This window comes from Eptatretus burgeri, chromosome 7, assembly GCF_056783735.1.
Source record: "Eptatretus burgeri isolate ZD-2024b chromosome 7, Ebu_testis_v1, whole genome shotgun sequence".
Classification (NCBI taxonomy): Eukaryota; Metazoa; Chordata; class Myxini; order Myxiniformes; family Myxinidae; genus Eptatretus; species Eptatretus burgeri.
The window spans coordinates 85,126,687-85,146,373 of record NC_140967.1 but is presented as its reverse complement, the minus strand read 5'-3'; the positions used below and the strand labels follow the sequence as shown (position 1 = coordinate 85,146,373).

Genomic DNA, 19,687 nt, shown 5'->3' with positions numbered 1-19,687 from the left:
CATGTTTTTAACCTTCGGCACAAAGCATATGTCATACAAGAGGTGATCGCTGAGTCCGTGGCCTGACAATAAAGTGAATGATGTGAATGAGACATTTTCCCACCAGAGAAGGACATTTGTTTCGAACCCCCACAAACTTGTCAAAATTGAATGCATGGTCGTGGCAACACTACTGACACTTGTGGTCACTTCTGAACTGATATGACGAGCAAACTGTTCAATCACTCGAAAGGACATCCACATCTTGCCTGATGCGTCAATCGAGGCTGGAACTGTTGCAGCACATGGTCCACTCTGTACACTTTCACCTCTATTTTTAAATGACTTGCACTCATCAAATTCAGTTCTACTGGATAAACAATCACCACATTCCGCATACTGTGCCGCCAATCGTCTGCAAATCTCCATGCACTCGATGTTTTCATTGACCAGCATTTTCATACTTATCCGCCATTGCATCCTCTTCATTGTCTCACTTGCTATCCATCTTGATTATCAGCACATGATGCATTAAGGCACGAAACACATGATTCTGACGATTGGTTACCAACACTATTAAGACAAATACCCTAAAAAAATAATCTAAATACATCACTCTGCTTTTATAAACTAAACTCTTACACATGTTTTCCAACAATTTCACCCATGTATTTCTACATGTCCCTTTTTCCAACATTTGGAACATGTTAACCAAACAATAACCTCTATTTCTTGTCCTTTGTTAGGTCACGGGCTTAGAGATTAACCTGATATTTCGGGAAATAGGGAAAACATTTATCAAGAAAATTGTTTCATGTGCTGCTACGAGCATTTTTGATGGATCTTTAGCAAGTAATGAAATGCATTACTTGCTCCATGTTTTCAGCTATTCAAGTGCTGCTGAGAAAGAAGGAAAAATAGCCAAAGACTCAGCCTGGTAGCCAGGAACCATGGCGACACATCTGGTTCTGAGCGGGTTGCTCACCCTCTTGGCCTGTGCTAGTTCCTGCCCTGTGCCCTGCCGCTGCACCGCGATGCTCATCTACTGCAACGAAAGGAACCTGTCAACTGTTCCCAGCCCACTACCAGTCAATAGCACTGCCCTGTACCTGCAAAACAACCATATTTCAGATGCAAGCCTACCTCTGGAGCTAAGGAATCTGCAACTGCTGCAGCTTGTACACCTGTATGGCAACAACCTACGCGACTTTCCTTTAAGGTTGCCCTATGTACTGCGTGAGCTGCACCTCCAGGAAAATGACATGCAGACCATCTCGTCCCGTTCCCTCTCGATGGTCCCTCATCTGGAGGTGCTGCATTTAGAAGTCAATCACCTCACAGTGCTTGGCATCCAACATAAAGCTTTTCAAGTGCTCACCAAACTGCGGAAGTTATTTCTTTCACGCAACTGGTTAAAAGTCATTCCCGATGGACTTCCTGATAGCCTGGAGCAACTCAGTTTAAATAACAATAAAATTCAGGCAATATCGGAAGATGTGCTGAGTAAGTTGACTCGGCTGAAGCATCTCTACCTTGATGGAAATCTACTTTCTACCAACGCTGTGCATCAGCAAGCCTTCAGTGGCTTATATAGTCTGGTAGAAATCTCCCTCAGTCAAAACAATCTTGAACTTATACCGGTTAGTGTTCCAGGTAAGAACTTGCGAAAGATGCACTTGCAAGACAATATTATTGGGGAAATCCCAAAGGAAAGTTTCTCTTGCATGGAAAAGCTTTCTTTTCTTGATCTATCAGGAAATGTGCTGAGGACTTTAATGCCAGGAGCTTTGACAGGTCTTGACAAGATTAGGCAACTGTTTGTTAAGAATAACCCTTGGCATTGTGATTGCAAAATGCATTGGTTGAAAGATTGGGTGTTGAAAAGGAGATTCTATGGTTTGATATGTAGCACTCCAAAGGAACTCAAAGATCAGAGTTTCTATGATGTGCCCCTCACAAGGCTCACTTGTCCAGAATCGACAACACCACTGAACCTGACTGCATCTTTGGATACGTCATGGACCAGCACCACTTATTTTACTGCAACAAGATACAACTTGCACGGTGATCGTACGAGTCAGACACCCATTAAAGGAGAAATTCAGAGAAATGGGTCATTGCTTATTCAAGTAGTATCTGTGTCCAGTGATTCTATCAAAGTGTTTTGGAGCAGCCATGGTCCATGGACTGCCTATGAGCTGAGGCTGAAAACTGAAAAACAGAGTGCCCAACTTGACTTGGCCTTGACTGTTGACAAAGTCAGAACTCAACACGAGTTTTTGAATCTAACTCCCCAGACTACTTACCGGATCTGTTTGCGAGCTCGGGAAGGCCAGAACATCGGAAAGGTGCAAGCGTGCGTACAAACTCGGACCAAAGATGCAAGTGTCGGTCACAAAAATTCAGCCGCAATCAACGAACATCAAGCTAACTCAATCAACGAGATCCTTCCACTTCCGATGATTGTGGTGGTTATCATATGTTCGGCATTACTCCTTATGGTCCTGATTGTCGGTGTAATGTGCTGGTGTCTGTACAAACCGAAAGGAGTCCAATTTCCAAATTGTGCTTCACGTGATATACAGGCCACAGACAGTGACTATATGGAAGCCGGTACGAAGAAAGACGACTCCATATTGGAGATGAGGGAGGGACTTTATCAGCCTGGCCAGCTTGGCGAAATGGAATTGACTGGTGAATCGGCGTCGAAGTACGGTCATGCAGAGCAGACAAGTCGCAGCAGAACTTGTGGAAACAAACTTGTGTATGTTGATAACACTTTTGTCGGCCGGAATTATTATAAATAGTGCACATGTATTGTGTCTTATTGCCATTGCAAAGGTGTAGACTATCCACAATGATGAATAATTTTGCACACTGTATTTTTAACAGTGAATATTTTTGTATATTCGGATGGCCATGTTATATGGGATTACAAAATGAGGGAGACGTGATTTGTTTTTTGTTTTATATCGGACATGCTCCCTAACTGTGAAGGACTGCTGCTTTTTTAATTGGTGTTAAATGGTTTACACACACTGTTGCACATGTAGAATGTTGACATTTGACGTTGTTCACATATGTGAATAAATTCGCACCTAGTTTTCACTAATGTAGTGATACATCAACCTGACAGCAATATGTCAACCCAATATGAATGTCAGCTGCTGATCGAGAATGAATGAACTCAACTCTCGGCTTACTATGAGCCACAAATCATGAGCGTCCGTGATCTCTGTTGCTGAAGCGATGAATTGTGTATGAAAAAGACCTGCAAAAAATGGCACTGAATGTGAACACACTGAGTGCACGACTTGACATGCCACCGTTAAAAGGTATTTCTTTGTTTCATTCAACATTACAACGCTGTGCTTTTGTGCATGAAGATGAGACCTCGTGCCTGGATATTGATGCTTCGTCCACGCTCATCACAAAGGATGTTTAAAATTATGTCGGTGCAAGTTGAGGCTTTTTGTTGTGTTCTGAAAGCACTGGCTGGTCATTGCTACTCGTACTTTCATTTGACATTGTTGTGGATCATGCCTCGAGTCGATTTTTGTACAAAACTCGAGAGTGCCAGGAATGCTAGACGAAACGCAAAAAGCCTCCGCCGATGCAAACTTGGCCATTTGCCCGGGGGATTTTTTTTCTCAGCTCCGCTGACTATTAGTTGTGATAGTCTTCATAACCGGCCTTGACTATTTCCTTGACTGGCAAGAGAGTCTTTGTGACTCGACTATTTTCAGCATGTTCCATTTTTTTGGCCCCTGCTCACTAGTAATGGTTTATAATAAAACGCGACAAAATTTCCAACTGAACATTAATAAAAAAGAGCTATCTTAATGAAAGGAGTCAAATAGAGTGCAGACTCTGTATCTGTCTAGAATTTTTGAATGCACCGATTGTGTCTGTTTATTTTCGATTTTTAATATCCGCCACATTTTCATGCCATCTGTGTGGCCTGTGAAGAGATGAAGTTGGCCTGTTTAAATTGCGTTTTGATCGACCGCAGTGAGATCGTTATAGCCATTCTGACATACCTTAACGCCTTTTCTCACAGCTGACTACGGCAGGACCACACGCAGCCAGGATAATGAGTAGGCTTGAGAGGTTCCGGAGATTCCAGCCAGCTGCCTTTGCTTGGAAAAGCGAAGTCGGTACTCAAGGCCACTTTGGATTAAATAGAGGTTTCTTTGGAGATCGAGGATACCGACAGAGCCAAAGCAATGTCCTTAACCCCAAGCGTAATTATCAAAACATTGGACAAGGACTCTCAGCAGACAGTAAGGTGGCAGAAAATCGATGAGCGTGGAGCAGATGTCACGTTGGCACAACTTCTGCCCTAACCTTTCTCCACCAACACTCCAGGCATAGTCACTTAGAGATGCTTAGAGCATGTGAACAGATTGACCCTCGGGTTGCTGCAGAAATCCACCTTAACCACAACAACTCCCCAGCTACAATAGGCATGACCACCTGTGTGCTCGCATACCTCCAATTGTCTAAAAGGCTTTGCCAGGTTTGAGATTCCTATGGCTGTGTTCAGTGACTGGGTGTTTTGAGAGATATTTATTCTTTCACGGAACATGAAAAGTGAAAGTAGAACGATATCCTGACACTGTTGCTCAGTTTTTAAGCAGTGTGGGCACCATCTGTAGAAGAATTATACTTTCCGTTAGTTGTTGAACAATCATTCACAGGATTTTGAGCGGCTGATGATGTGCGTTCCTTGTTTTGTACACTGTAAAGTATTTTTGTTCACTTACGGACGTAATTATGTCTAGGTCGTTTTCCTTCGCTCCAAGGCATTCGACTTTGCTGATGCACAACAGGGTGGTTTCTTTTTCTTTACTTTTTTTTGTTCCAATTCGTATATGTTTGCAGAAGAAATTCCACAAAGCAATAAATGCCCTCTTTGACCATTTTTTATTGTGAGAACAGACTGTGGTCACATATCTTGTAAAACTAACACTTCTCTCGAAGGGATTGAGCAGAAAGGTGCTGCGGCTTGAGCCAGTCATAATATACGGTTCAAATATCAAACCAAGTCTTGTACCTGATTAATATTTCATTTCTGTGTATTATTTATCGTCTTCTTTTTGTTTTGTATATTCTATCGCTGACAAGGTACAAATGTTGCTTCCGCTACACCTTCCCCTTTCCTCTGAGTTAATCGAATGATCTGTCATTGATGTACAGAAGGTGAGCAAGCTTTTTACGTGATATCCATGCCACAGACATTGACTATAATGATGTACAGAAAGTGATGATGTACAGAAGGTGAGCTGTTTTCCTTTGGGTTTTATGCTGAACCTGAGCAGAGATAGAAAGAAACAAGTCTGGGTTGATAGAGAAATAAATTGTAGGACTCATGCAATCTGGTCATTTATAAATATAACTCAGGTATAGAAAGCGGAAAATATTATCATTCCTTCATTTAAAAATTGTCAATAATTATAGTAACTGTAAAATTAGTGAACCATTAACTTGCTCAATTATATTGTATACAATGGGCTTCTTCGTCTTTTGTATTCAGCACAAGGCTGTGGGGTAGCATAATTGGCTAAGGGCATGGCTTTGCCACTGATACAATGCCCTCTGCTGGTTAGGACAGCAATTTGGAATTTGGCCAGGTTGCTGGCGACAGCTCACCTCCTCTTCGTGAAGGACCCTAAGGGATCTTTAACGTTCACCGCTGAATGCTGGCAGACAGCGTTTAACATCCATCTGAGGGACAACGCACACATTGATGAATCACCCTGCTTGTGAAACACCAGCGTCACTGTTTACAGCTGGGTCTGGATTCAAACCCAGGTTAGACTGCTTATATGTGAGTGTGCGTACCTCAAGGCAATTCTATCAGCCTGACACAATGGGCTGACAGTATAGCTCAGAGGTAGTTCACTCACCTTTGAGCTGTCTAATCTGGGTTTGATTCCCAACCCGAATATATAGACTGTAGACAGTTCTACGATCAACTTTCATTCCACCCGTGGTGGAATGACATTGACTGACAAACACACACACACACACACACACACACACACACACACACACACACACACACACACACACACACACACACACACACACACACACACACACACACACACACACACACACACATACACACACACATACACACACACACACATACACACATACACACATACACACATACACACATACACACATACACACATACACACATACACACATACACACATACACACATACACACATACACACATACACACATACACACGCTTCACAGCCATGGCATTTTATCATTGAAGATGCTGTCTTTCAGAGGAGGACTTTAAGACAGCTATCCCATCTGCTCTCATTCACTTGGGAGTGTTAACGAGACCCCGTGCTGGATTTCGAAAATAATTTGCCATTGTGTACTGGTACCCCAGTCAAATTCGGAATTCTTGCTGCAGTCTTCAGGTATACTCCATCATTCAGATGTGTATATAGCCACAACCTCGTCATGATGCAACCAGCACATCTAAGTAGTTAGTAATTGAATATATCACTTGTAAAATATACATTTACCAGATAGATTGTGTGCAATGTTGTTGTCGAAAGCTAAATTGCTGGCATTTCTTCATTTCACATAATTCATCATGCACGACTATCATCTTAATTTGTTCCACTACCAATTAATCAGGTGTTTCATCCTCATTGCTTTTCGTATGGGCTCTAATCCAAGCTGCCAAAAGTAACTGGAACTCAGTCATGTGTATGGATTGTGTATCAAGCTGTAATATGTTACACACATGTACAGGGAAGTTATCAGAAACTTCAGCATTCACACAGGCCACAGTTTTACTTTTGGATGGAAATCTATCTGCAAAGGCTATATCTATATAATAATACGTGATCAAGGTAAAGGCTATATCTATATAATAATACGTGATCAAGGTAAAGGCTATATCTATAAAATAATACGTGATCAAGATAAAGGCTATATCTTGATAATAATACGTTATCAAGATATAGTCTATATCAATATAATAATACCTTATCAAGATAAAGTCTAGCCCTATATAATAATACGTGATCAAGATAAAGTCTATATCTAGATAATAATACGTGATCAAGATAAAGTCTATATCTACATAATACGTTATCAAGATAAACTCTATATCTATATAATAATATGTTATCAAGATAAAGTCTATATCTATATAATAATACGTTATCAGGATAAAGTCTATATCTATATAATAATACGTGATCGAGATAAAGTCTATATCTATATAATAATACGTTATCAAGATAAGGTCTATATCTATATAATAATACGTTATCAAGATAAAGTCTATATCGATATAATAATACGTGACCAAGGTAAAGGCAATATCTATATAATAATACATGATCAAGATAAAGTCCAGATCTATAAAATAATATGTGATCAAGACAAAGTCTATATCTATATAATAATATATTATCAAGATAAAGTCTATAATCATCTATATCATAATATGTGATCAAGGTAAAGGCTATATCTATAGAATAATACGTGATCAAGGTAAAGCTATATCTATATAATAATACGTGATCAAGATAAAGTCGATATCTATATAATAATATGTGATCAAGATAAAGTCTATATCGACATAATAATACGTGATCAAGATAAAGTCTATATCTACATTATACGTTATCAAGATGAACTCTATATCGATATACGAATACGTGATCAAGATAAAGGCTATATCTATATAATAATATGTGATCAAGATAAAGGCCATATCTATATAATAATACGTGATCAAGATAAAGGCTATATCTATATAATAATACGTTATCAAGATATAGTCTATATCTATATAATAATACGTTATCAAGATAAAGTCTATATCTATATAATAATACGTGATCAAGTTAAAGTCTATATCTACATAATAATACATGATTAAGATAAAGTCGATATCTACAAAATACGTTATCAAGATAACGTCTATATCTATATAATAATACGTTATCAAGTTAAAGTCTATATCTTTATAATAATACGTGATCAAGATAAAGTCTATATCTATATAATAATACGTGATCAAGGTAAAGGCTATATCTATATAATAATACATGATCAAGGTAAAGGCCATATCTATATAATAATACATGATCAAGATAAAGTCTATATCTATATAATAATACGTGATCAAGTTAAAGTCTATATCTACATAATAATACATGATTAAGATAAAGTCGATATCTACAAAATACGTTATCAAGATAACGTCTATATCTATATAATAATACGTTATCAAGTTAAAGTCTATATCTTTATAATAATACGTGATCAAGATAAAGTCTATATCTATATAATAATACGTGATCAAGGTAAAGGCTATATCTATATAATAATACGTTATCAAGGTAAAGCCCATATCTATATAATAATATGTGATCAAGGTAAAGGCCATATCTATATAATAATACGTGATCAAGGTAAAGGCCATATCTATATAATAATACATGATCAAGATAAAGGCTATATCTATATAATAATACGTTATCAAGATAAGGTCTATATCTATATAATAATACGTGATCAAGGTAAAGGCCATATCTATATAATAATACGTGATCAAGATAAAGGCTATATCTATATAATAATACGTTCTCAAGATATAGTCTATATCTATATAATAATACGCTATCAAGGTAAAGTCTATATCTATATAATAATACATTATCAAGATAAAGTCTATATCTATAAAATAATACGTGATCAAGACAAAGTCTATATGTATATAATTATATGTTATCAAGATAAAGTCTATAATTATCTATATCATAATATATGATCAAGGTAAAGGCTATATCTATAGAATAATACGTGACCAAGGTAAAGGCTATATCTATATAATAATACATTATCAAGATAAAGTCTATATCTATAAAATAATACGTGATCAAGACAAAGTCTATATCTATATAATAATATGTTATCAAGATAAAGTCTATAATTATCTATATCATAATGTGTGATCAAGGTAAAGGCTATATCTATAGAATAATACGTGATCAAGATAAAGTCGATATCTATATAATAATATGTGATCAATATAAAGTCTATATCTACATAATAATACGTGATGAAGATAAACTCTATATCTACATAATACTTTATCAAGATAAACTCTATATCGATATAATAATACGTGATCAAGATAAAGTCTATATCTAGATAATAATACGTGATCAAGATAAAGTCTATATCTACATAATACGTTATCAAGATAAACTCTATATCTATATAATAATATGTTATCAAGATAAAGTCTATATCTATATAATAATACGTTATCAGGATAAAGTCTATATCTATATAATAATACGTGATCGAGATAAAGTCTATATCTATATAATAATACGTTATCAAGATAAGGTCTATATCTATATAATAATACGTTATCAAGATAAAGTCTATATCGATATAATAATACGTGACCAAGGTAAAGGCAATATCTATATAATAATACATGATCAAGATAAAGTCCAGATCTATAAAATAATATGTGATCAAGACAAAGTCTATATCTATATAATAATATATTATCAAGATAAAGTCTATAATCATCTATATCATAATATGTGATCAAGGTAAAGGCTATATCTATAGAATAATACGTGATCAAGGTAAAGCTATATCTATATAATAATACGTGATCAAGATAAAGTCGATATCTATATAATAATATGTGATCAAGATAAAGTCTATATCGACATAATAATACGTGATCAAGATAAAGTCTATATCTACATTATACGTGCTATCAAGATGAACTCTATATCGATATACGAATACGTGATCAAGATAAAGGCTATATCTATATAATAATATGTGATCAAGATAAAGGCCATATCTATATAATAATACGTGATCAAGATAAAGGCTATATCTATATAATAATACGTTATCAAGATATAGTCTATATCTATATAATAATACGTTATCAAGATAAAGTCTATATCTATATAATAATACGTGATCAAGTTAAAGTCTATATCTACATAATAATACATGATTAAGATAAAGTCGATATCTACAAAATACGTTATCAAGATAACGTCTATATCTATATAATAATACGTTATCAAGTTAAAGTCTATATCTTTATAATAATACGTGATCAAGATAAAGTCTATATCTATATAATAATACGTGATCAAGGTAAAGGCTATATCTATATAATAATACATGATCAAGGTAAAGGCCATATCTATATAATAATACATGATCAAGATAAAGTCTATATCTATATAATAATACGTGATCAAGTTAAAGTCTATATCTACATAATAATACATGATTAAGATAAAGTCGATATCTACAAAATACGTTATCAAGATAACGTCTATATCTATATAATAATACGTTATCAAGTTAAAGTCTATATCTTTATAATAATACGTGATCAAGATAAAGTCTATATCTATATAATAATACGTGATCAAGGTAAAGGCTATATCTATATAATAATACGTTATCAAGGTAAAGCCCATATCTATATAATAATATGTGATCAAGGTAAAGGCCATATCTATATAATAATACGTGATCAAGGTAAAGGCCATATCTATATAATAATACATGATCAAGATAAAGGCTATATCTATATAATAATACGTTATCAAGATAAGGTCTATATCTATATAATAATACGTGATCAAGGTAAAGGCCATATCTATATAATAATACGTGATCAAGATAAAGGCTATATCTATATAATAATACGTTCTCAAGATATAGTCTATATCTATATAATAATACGCTATCAAGGTAAAGTCTATATCTATATAATAATACATTATCAAGATAAAGTCTATATCTATAAAATAATACGTGATCAAGACAAAGTCTATATGTATATAATTATATGTTATCAAGATAAAGTCTATAATTATCTATATCATAATATATGATCAAGGTAAAGGCTATATCTATAGAATAATACGTGACCAAGGTAAAGGCTATATCTATATAATAATACATTATCAAGATAAAGTCTATATCTATAAAATAATACGTGATCAAGACAAAGTCTATATCTATATAATAATATGTTATCAAGATAAAGTCTATAATTATCTATATCATAATGTGTGATCAAGGTAAAGGCTATATCTATAGAATAATACGTGATCAAGATAAAGTCGATATCTATATAATAATATGTGATCAATATAAAGTCTATATCTACATAATAATACGTGATGAAGATAAACTCTATATCTACATAATACTTTATCAAGATAAACTCTATATCGATATAATAATACGTGATCAAGATAAAGGCTATATCTATATAATAATACGTGATCAAGATAAAGGCTCTATCTATATAATAATATGTTATCAAGATATAGTCTATATCTATATAATAATACATTATCAAGATAAAGTCTATATCTATATAATAATACGAGATCAAGTTAAAGTCTATATCTACATAATAATACGTCATCAAGATAAAGTCTATATCTTTCTAATAATACGTGATTAAGGTAAAGGCTATATCTATATAATAATACGTTATCAAGATAAGGTCTATATCTATATAATAATACGTGATCAAGGTAAAGGCCATATCTATATAATAATACGTGATCAAGATAAAGTCTCTATCTACACAATACGTTATCAAGATAAAGTCTATATCTATATAATAAGACATTATCAAGATAAAGTCTAATCTATATAATAATACGTGATCAAGGTAAAGTCTCTATCTCCACAATACGTTATCAAGATAAAGTCTATATCTATATAATAAGACGTTATCAAGATAAAGTCTATATCTATATAATAATACGTGATCAAGGTAAAGGCTATATCTATATAATAATACGTGATCAAGGTAAAGGCCATATCTATATAATAATACGTTATCAAGATATAGTCTATATCTACATAATAATACGTGATCAAGTTAAAGTCTATATCTACATAATAATACGTGATCAAGATAAAGTCTCTATCTACACAATACGTTATCAAGATAAAGTCTATATCTATATAATAAGACGTTATCAAGATAAAGTCTATATCTATATAATAATACGTGATCAAGGTAAAGGCTATATCTATATAATAATATGTGATCAAGATAAGGTTTATATCTATATAATAATACGTGATCAAGGTAAAGGCCATATCTATATAATAATACGTGATCAAGATAAAGTCTATATCTACACAATACGTTATCAAGATAAAGTCTATATCTATATAATAAGACGTTATCAAGATAAAGTCTATATCTATATAATAATACGTTATCAAGGTAAAGGCTATATCTGTATAATAATACGTTATCAAGATAAGGTCTATATCTATATAATAATACGTGATTAAGATAAAGGCTATATCTACACAATACGTTATCAAGATAAAGTCTATATCTATATAATAAGACGTTATCAAGATAAAGTCTATATCTATATAATAATACGTGATCAAGGTAAAGGCTATATCTATATAATAATATGTGATCAAGATAAGGTTTATATCTATATAATAATACGTGATCAAGGTAAAGGCCATATCTATATAATAATACGTGATCAAGATAAAGTCTATATCTACACAATACGTTATCAAGATAAAGTCTATATCTATATAATAAGACGTTATCAAGATAAAGTCTATATCTATATAATAATACGTTATCAAGGTAAAGGCTATATCTGTATAATAATACGTTATCAAGATAAGGTCTATATCTATATAATAATACGTGATTAAGATAAAGGCTATATCTATATAATAATACGTTATCAGGATATAGTCTATATCTATATAATAATACGTGATCAAGTTAAAGTCTATATCTCCATAATAATACGTGATCAAGATAAAGTCTCTATCTACACAATACGTTATCAAGATAAAGTCTATATCTATATAATAAGATGTTATCAAGATAAAGTCTATATCTATATAATAATACGTGATCAAGGTAAAGACTATATTGATATAAGAACGCTAACCCTTCTCATAAAGGCCATATCTATATAATAATGTTATCAAGGTAACGTCTATATATAATAATACGTGATCAAGGTAAAGGCGATATCTATATAATAATACGTGATCAAGATAAAGACTATATCTATATAAGAACTTCTTCTTCTTCTTCTTCTTCTTCTCCTTCTCCTTCTCCTTCTCCTTCTCCTTCTCCTTCTCCTTCTCCTTCTCCTTCTCCTTCTCCTTCTCCTTCTCCTTCTCCTTCTCCTTCTCCTTCTCCTTCTCCTTCTCCTTCTCCTTCTCCTTCTCCTTCTCCTTCTCCTTCTCCTTCTCCTTCTCCTTCTCCTTCTCCTTCTCCTTCTCCTTCTCCTTCTCCTTCTCCTTCTCCTTCTCCTTCTCCTTCTCCTTCTCCTTCTCCTTCTCCTTCTCCTTCTCCTTCTCCTTCTCCTTCTCCTTCTCCTTCTCCTTCTCCTTCTCCTTCTCCTTCTCCTTCTCCTTCTCCTTCTCCTTCTCCTTCTCCTTCTCCTTCTCCTTCTCCTTCTCCTTCTCCTTCTCCTTCTCCTTCTCCTTCTCCTTCTCCTTCTCCTTCTCCTTCTCCTTCTCCTTCTCCTTCTCCTTCTCCTTCTCCTTCTCCTTCTCCTTCTCCTTCTCCTTCTCCTTCTCCTTCTCCTTCTCCTTCTCCTTCTCCTTCTCCTTCTCCTTCTCCTTCTCCTTCTCCTTCTCCTTCTCCTTCTCCTTCTCCTTCTCCTTCTCCTTCTCCTTCTCCTTCTCCTCCTCCTCCTCCTCCTCCTCAGGGGTCGCCACAGCGGATCATCCGTTATGATCCGCATAATGATTTGGCACAGGTTTTACGCCGGATGCCCTTTCTGACACAACCCTGGTCGCCTCTTACGACACAGAGATATGGTTCACCTATTCTAACCGGGGCATACACTGGTACTCACTTCGCCGACCTCGGAAGGATAAGAGGCTGAGTCAACCTCCTGGTATGTATTAATTCAAGCGGCCAACGGGGCTTGAACTCAGGACCTTTTGGATCCCAAGCCGCTACCCTCACCACTACGCCAACACCAGGCTAAATCTATCAAGGCTATATCTATATATCTTCTCATAAAAGCTATATCTATATAATAATACGTTATCAAGATAAAGTCTATATCTATATAATAATACGTGATCAAGGTAAAGGCGATATCTATATAATAATACGTGATCAAGGTAAAGACTATATCTATATAAGAACGCTAACCCTTCGCATAAAGGCTATCTTTTACGCTTGTTTGTCCATCCGTCTATGTGTAACATTCGTTCCACCCATTGGCTGGACAGCTTGCCTGCCTCCACCCACATCATACGGCCGCCATTTTAGTGATTTGCAAAGCCAAAAACTTCTTTGGAGCTGTCGTATTCTCAATCGGCATGTCCTCCCTACAAGTTTTCCTTTCAGTGTGAAATGACCAAAGCTACTGTTAAAAGATCATCAAACATCGAACGGTTGGAGCCATTAGGTGTCAGGGCCTTGTGAAGATCACAGTATGTTTTTGGCTTCAGCAATCGAGGCAGCGGTATGTTGCCAATAAACCCTCTTAATAACTATGTGGCATTCTCTCAAGCAAGGGCTTTCACCGCGATGGTTCCACGAGTCCTTGTTATTATTTCCGACTATTTTATCTTCAATGACTCAACAAGGAACCATAAAACCCATGTCAGTATATGGGTTTTTGTGAGAGGACTTCCAGGAATCTCACGAGATGGGAAAAGAAACCATCCATCATTATTTACCTTTAACGATGTGTATATATGCATCAGGAATAAGCTAATTTGTTTTGGGTCGTTTATTGGCACAAACATCAACACCACATTAATTCAGTCCATCAGTTTAACAACTTCATGAACTGCAGTAGGGATGAGAACAGTGGGGGCAGAAACAGACATCACCAGGTTGTATACATTTTCATACATATATTTATATATATGTAAATATATATATATTATATGTATATATATATATATATATATATATATATATATATATATATATATATATATATATATATATATATATATATATATATATATATATATATGTGGATCTATATATATATGTGGATCTATATATATATGTGGATCTATATATATATATATATATATATATATATATATATATATATATATATATATATATATATATGTGGATCTATATATATATGTGGATCTATATATATATATATATATATGTGGATCCATATATATATGTGGATGTATATATATATATACATATATATATATATATGTGGATCTATATATATATATATATATATATGTGGATCTATATATATATATATATATATATATATATATATATATATATATATATATATACACATATATATATATATATATATATATATATACACATATATATGTATATGTACATACTACAGTGTGTACACTACAAATATAGTGTACGCAACAAATGCATCCACTCTTGGTGAATTAAAAGCAATAATCAGTGACACAATCACCAATATTTCCGAAGAAATGCTGCACTCTGTGTCAGAGAGTTTGCTGCGAAGAATGAATTTGTGCCTGCAACATTGTGGTGGACAGTTTCAGCACTTAATTACATGTAATCAATTGTGTGGATCATGTCACATCTTTCTGTAACATTGGGTTACATTTATGCATACTATTCGGTTCCTTACAGATATAGTTTTTAGTGTATGGGAATTATTTAGGGTTCTCAAAGAAAAAAATATCCCCGCGCACGCACGCACGCATGCACGCACACACACACACACACGTCTCGTGCACTTCTAGGCAAAGGAAGCTGCATAAAGCCACACAGCCCTTTGCCATTTCAAACTCTACCCTCGTTCCTCTGCAGCTTAGATGGAATTGCGCACCACTGGGACTCCCAAGCATGTGCCACATGTAATGCCAAATCGCAGTTAACATTTGAATAACAAGACCCAATCACTCTCATCTGTAATTGGAGGGAATAACCAATCAGCTATTTGACATTCATTGGGTGAACACGGTTGTCGAGTAAGGAATGCACAATCTCAGCCATCATAATCATGATTTTCTGCCAAAATCCATGTACCCCTCTCCCACCAATACTTTGTACTTCTTCAGGTAGTTATCAAACTCAAACTGAATCCTTTCTCCTGTTTCTGCTGCCACTACCTTTCTCGGGAGACCATTCCATGCATTAACTACTCTCTGAATGAAAGACCCTTACCTGACTACCATCTTAACTCTCTTCCTCTTTACTTACAGGTGATGGCTCCTGTTCATATCACTGTCTATTCTGCTGAATAATTCTTCTCCACTTATTTTGACTCTCCCCTATATTATCTTAAACATCTCGATCATTTTCCCCTAGTAATCACCTCCTTTCTAGTGTATAAAGCACTCTCATTCAGCCGCTCCTCATAGATGAGTCTAATTAGGCCCGGAATCAATGTATTACCCCTGTCCTGAACCCACTCAATGACAGCTATATCCTTCCTGAGATGTTGTGATCAAAATTGCACACAATATTCTCGATGAGGCCTCACTGAACTCCTATAAAGTGTTAAAACCACCTCGTTTGCTTATAATTATCCCCCTATGAATACAACCTCGAATCTTTTGTGGAGTCAAAATTATATTTGCATGCCTGTGAAAACTATGCGAACAACCAAACGGATTACGTGATAGGTAGAGCCATTGGAAGATGTTCTACATGTATCGTGAGAGTATTTTTTTTAATTAAAAATAAGCTGCTGTTTTAGCCCACCTGGTGCCAAACTAAAGCTGCTTACCTGTCCATTTATAGTTTGGTTTGTTCAATACCAGTTCTCCTTTTCTTCACAGGTGGGCAATGTTCCACACATGTGCTGCGAGTCTTGCTACCTGAATATTTTACAACGAATAAGTGGCAATATTTATTTGCCATATGAAATAACTTATCTGTCGTGAATTCCTCATGCAACTTTGTAAATTTTTTACAATAACTGTGCTACAGGTAATTTTGCGCTCAATGCACGCAGTGTTTATTGATAATACATAAAGAGCCATTTTCCTGCTGAGATATATTTATATGTGTATCGCCGATTCACTGTTTACTGCGAGCTACTCCTGTCTTCAACTCCTTACATGTACGAGTTACATATGTTTCCTTGCATGCCAAACACTGAACTGTATATAGGCCTGGAAAGATTACGGGCAGTGCGAATTTGTTGCCACCATGCGCCATCTTGAGAGGCCCCACTCGTAGTAGATATATTTTGACTCGCGTGATAAATTCTCAGATCAAAATTTCAGCTTTCTACCTCACCCGGAAGGTACCGATCTTTAATATCAGTTAGCGAGTAGTCAGGCAGTGGTTAGAAAGAGCTTTATATGTTCGATATATGCATATGTGGATCTGTTTGCCAGGAGTGTAAAAGTGTTTGTACTTGGGCAATTTTGAGACAGTGTAGCGCAGGGTGCGTACAGATGTTCCGAGGCTTACTTGCAGCTTCTGCAGGCACCCTGCACGTGTTGTGCCCAACAGAGCCCCCGTAGAGCTCACTGGCAGTTCTGTGAGGGCTTCAGGAATGACGGGAATGCCTCTCATGTCTGGATCTCCATCCAGGCTGCCACGTTGAGTGCTTGCTGGTTGGGGGACATCCTCTGTCCTTGCACCTGGGGTGGGGAGGAAGGGGCAACACTTGTGTTCAAAGTGTCCTTGCCCGTGCTGATGAGTCATTTGTCATGGGATTTGCGTAGTTGTATAAAAATAATAATAGTTTTTTTTCACTGGAAAAGTTGAAGTTCCAGGAAGATTTAAATAACAAATGATGAAAGATTAACATCTGTTAACATTGTTAAAAAGGAAGAGACAAACGGACAAACAGACAGACAATGTTAACCTGTGTTCAAAAGAGTTTGTTTTATTATGGCCAAAATAGGTTGTTGATAAACCTCAACCTTGTAGGACTGAAGGAAAGAATTGTATTGGATAAGCGCAAGGGGGGAATTCAACAGGTGTGGAAATAAGAGGTACAAATGAGTGGAAATGAGCTGAAAGCTTTAAATTAGGGAATGTTGGGAAAAATGTGGCGAGTGGCCAAGCAAGTGTGACCTGTCGGGGTTAGATAGGGTGGTTGATTGAGAGGCCAAAGAGAGCAGGGGCAGAGCGAAAAGCAGAATAAGACACAGGCCTCCTACCTGCCTCAGGTGGGACCTGCCTCAGTTTCTGCAATTTGTTTCTTGAGGAGAAAAAAATTACAATGCTAGGCTTAGGCCTACCCCTAGTTTTAGCCTCAACTGCAAGGTGGGAGGTGATGGGGCAGATGGATGGAGATTTTATATGTACTAGATATGATACATTTATTCTATTTAGCCTGAAACTCATCGACTTGAATGCTCCCAATCATGTCAAATGCTGTAAGCTCGGCAGACCCATGCTATGTTAGTACTTACACACGTACCTCCAAGGAAACCTGGGTGATGGATATTCAAGGACAGCAGGAGAGCTCATTTGCTCACCTCTGAGACATCTGGTCTTAGATTTGTTACCCAGTGGAGTTGAATCTGACGAAAATGCCACATTGGTGCATCGCATGCAGGTGGTACTGCATCTTGAAGCAGACCATCTTTCAGCCAGCTGTCCAGTCTACATTTATAGGGTACGTATTTTAAAGGTCCAATAGTATCTCGAGAAAAGAGAGTGCGTTGTTTGACAAAAGTGTATGGCTGCAGCTCAGGCATAAATTTCCCAATTGGCATCTTTGTATGAGTTAAGGAATGTATTCGATTAGATGGCCCATTGCATCTAACACCTGCAAATCTACTCCCTTTAATCTACTTACTCAGCTACCTTTCTTCCATTCCACTCCAACCCTTCACCCATTTCCCTCAAAGCCTTCATCCACTCCCACTTGTGCTTCCTTAACCCACTACCTTTTCTACCCCTTCACCTATTTCCCTTAATTCCTTCGCCTACTCTCCTCCTTCCCTTCACTGACTTCCCTCTCTATACACTTCCCCATTGTCCCAACTCCCCCATACCTTTTCACCCATGTCCCCGTCCATCTATTTACCCACTCCCCCAAATTTTCTGGGTCATCCCCGAGAATTCAAATTTTGCTTTTATGCAGAGAATACATGAGAGTATGAAAATAATCCTTCACCTTAATGTCAAAACACAAATTGGGCATAACAGTCCCAACTCCCAAAAACCTTCACTCCACACCCTGAGTACAAGCTGCAGTTATAAGACAATTTGGTTCAGACATGCAGAAAGTGCATACAAGTCAAACAAACCAATACCTCAAATGATCAATTTCTGATGTCTATGATTTTCATGCAGATAATTGACATATTTTATAACACGAGAAACACTCGCTCCCCATGGGAGGGACTAGGGGTCAGGTCGGGTCAGGTCAAGTCAGGTCAGTCATGGGAGCATGCGCCAGAGCAGCATGTCACTGTGTTCACTTTCTGCCGATACTCCAAGGGCCTCCGTTTGGCCATCCCCCAGGCAGATGCCTGGCCCATCCCCAACTCCTTGAGATGCTGATCAACCTGCTGCAACCACGAGGCACGTGGTCGGCCCATTGGCCTCCTTCACTCATGAGGCTCCCTCACTGAGAGAATCTGGTGAGCAGGATTAGCATCAGGAAAATGAGCCACACGTCCATATAGCCACAACTGCATGCAATGACACAAGTACAGAATTTCCAC

At 36.2% G+C, this 19,687-nt stretch overlaps 1 protein-coding gene across 3 annotated transcripts in view; it reads left to right on the top strand.

Moving 5' to 3' along the window:
* The window catches only part of LOC147023662 (leucine-rich repeat transmembrane protein FLRT3-like), a 58,101-nt gene that overhangs the window by 20,842 nt on the left and 17,572 nt on the right, over nt 1-19,687 (top strand). For 2 of the 3 annotated variants that reach the window (XM_085889350.1, XM_085889349.1), the window contains exon 2: nt 866-3,087. The exons of the other annotated variant lie outside the window; for it this stretch is intronic. In XM_085889350.1, coding sequence (XP_085745476.1) covers nt 930-2,786 — 1,857 coding nt within the window. In that variant the 5' untranslated portion in view covers nt 866-929 and the 3' untranslated portion in view covers nt 2,787-3,087. Of the gene's footprint in view, nt 1-865; nt 3,088-19,687 lie in introns of those variants that run through there. 3 annotated transcript variants of the gene reach the window in all.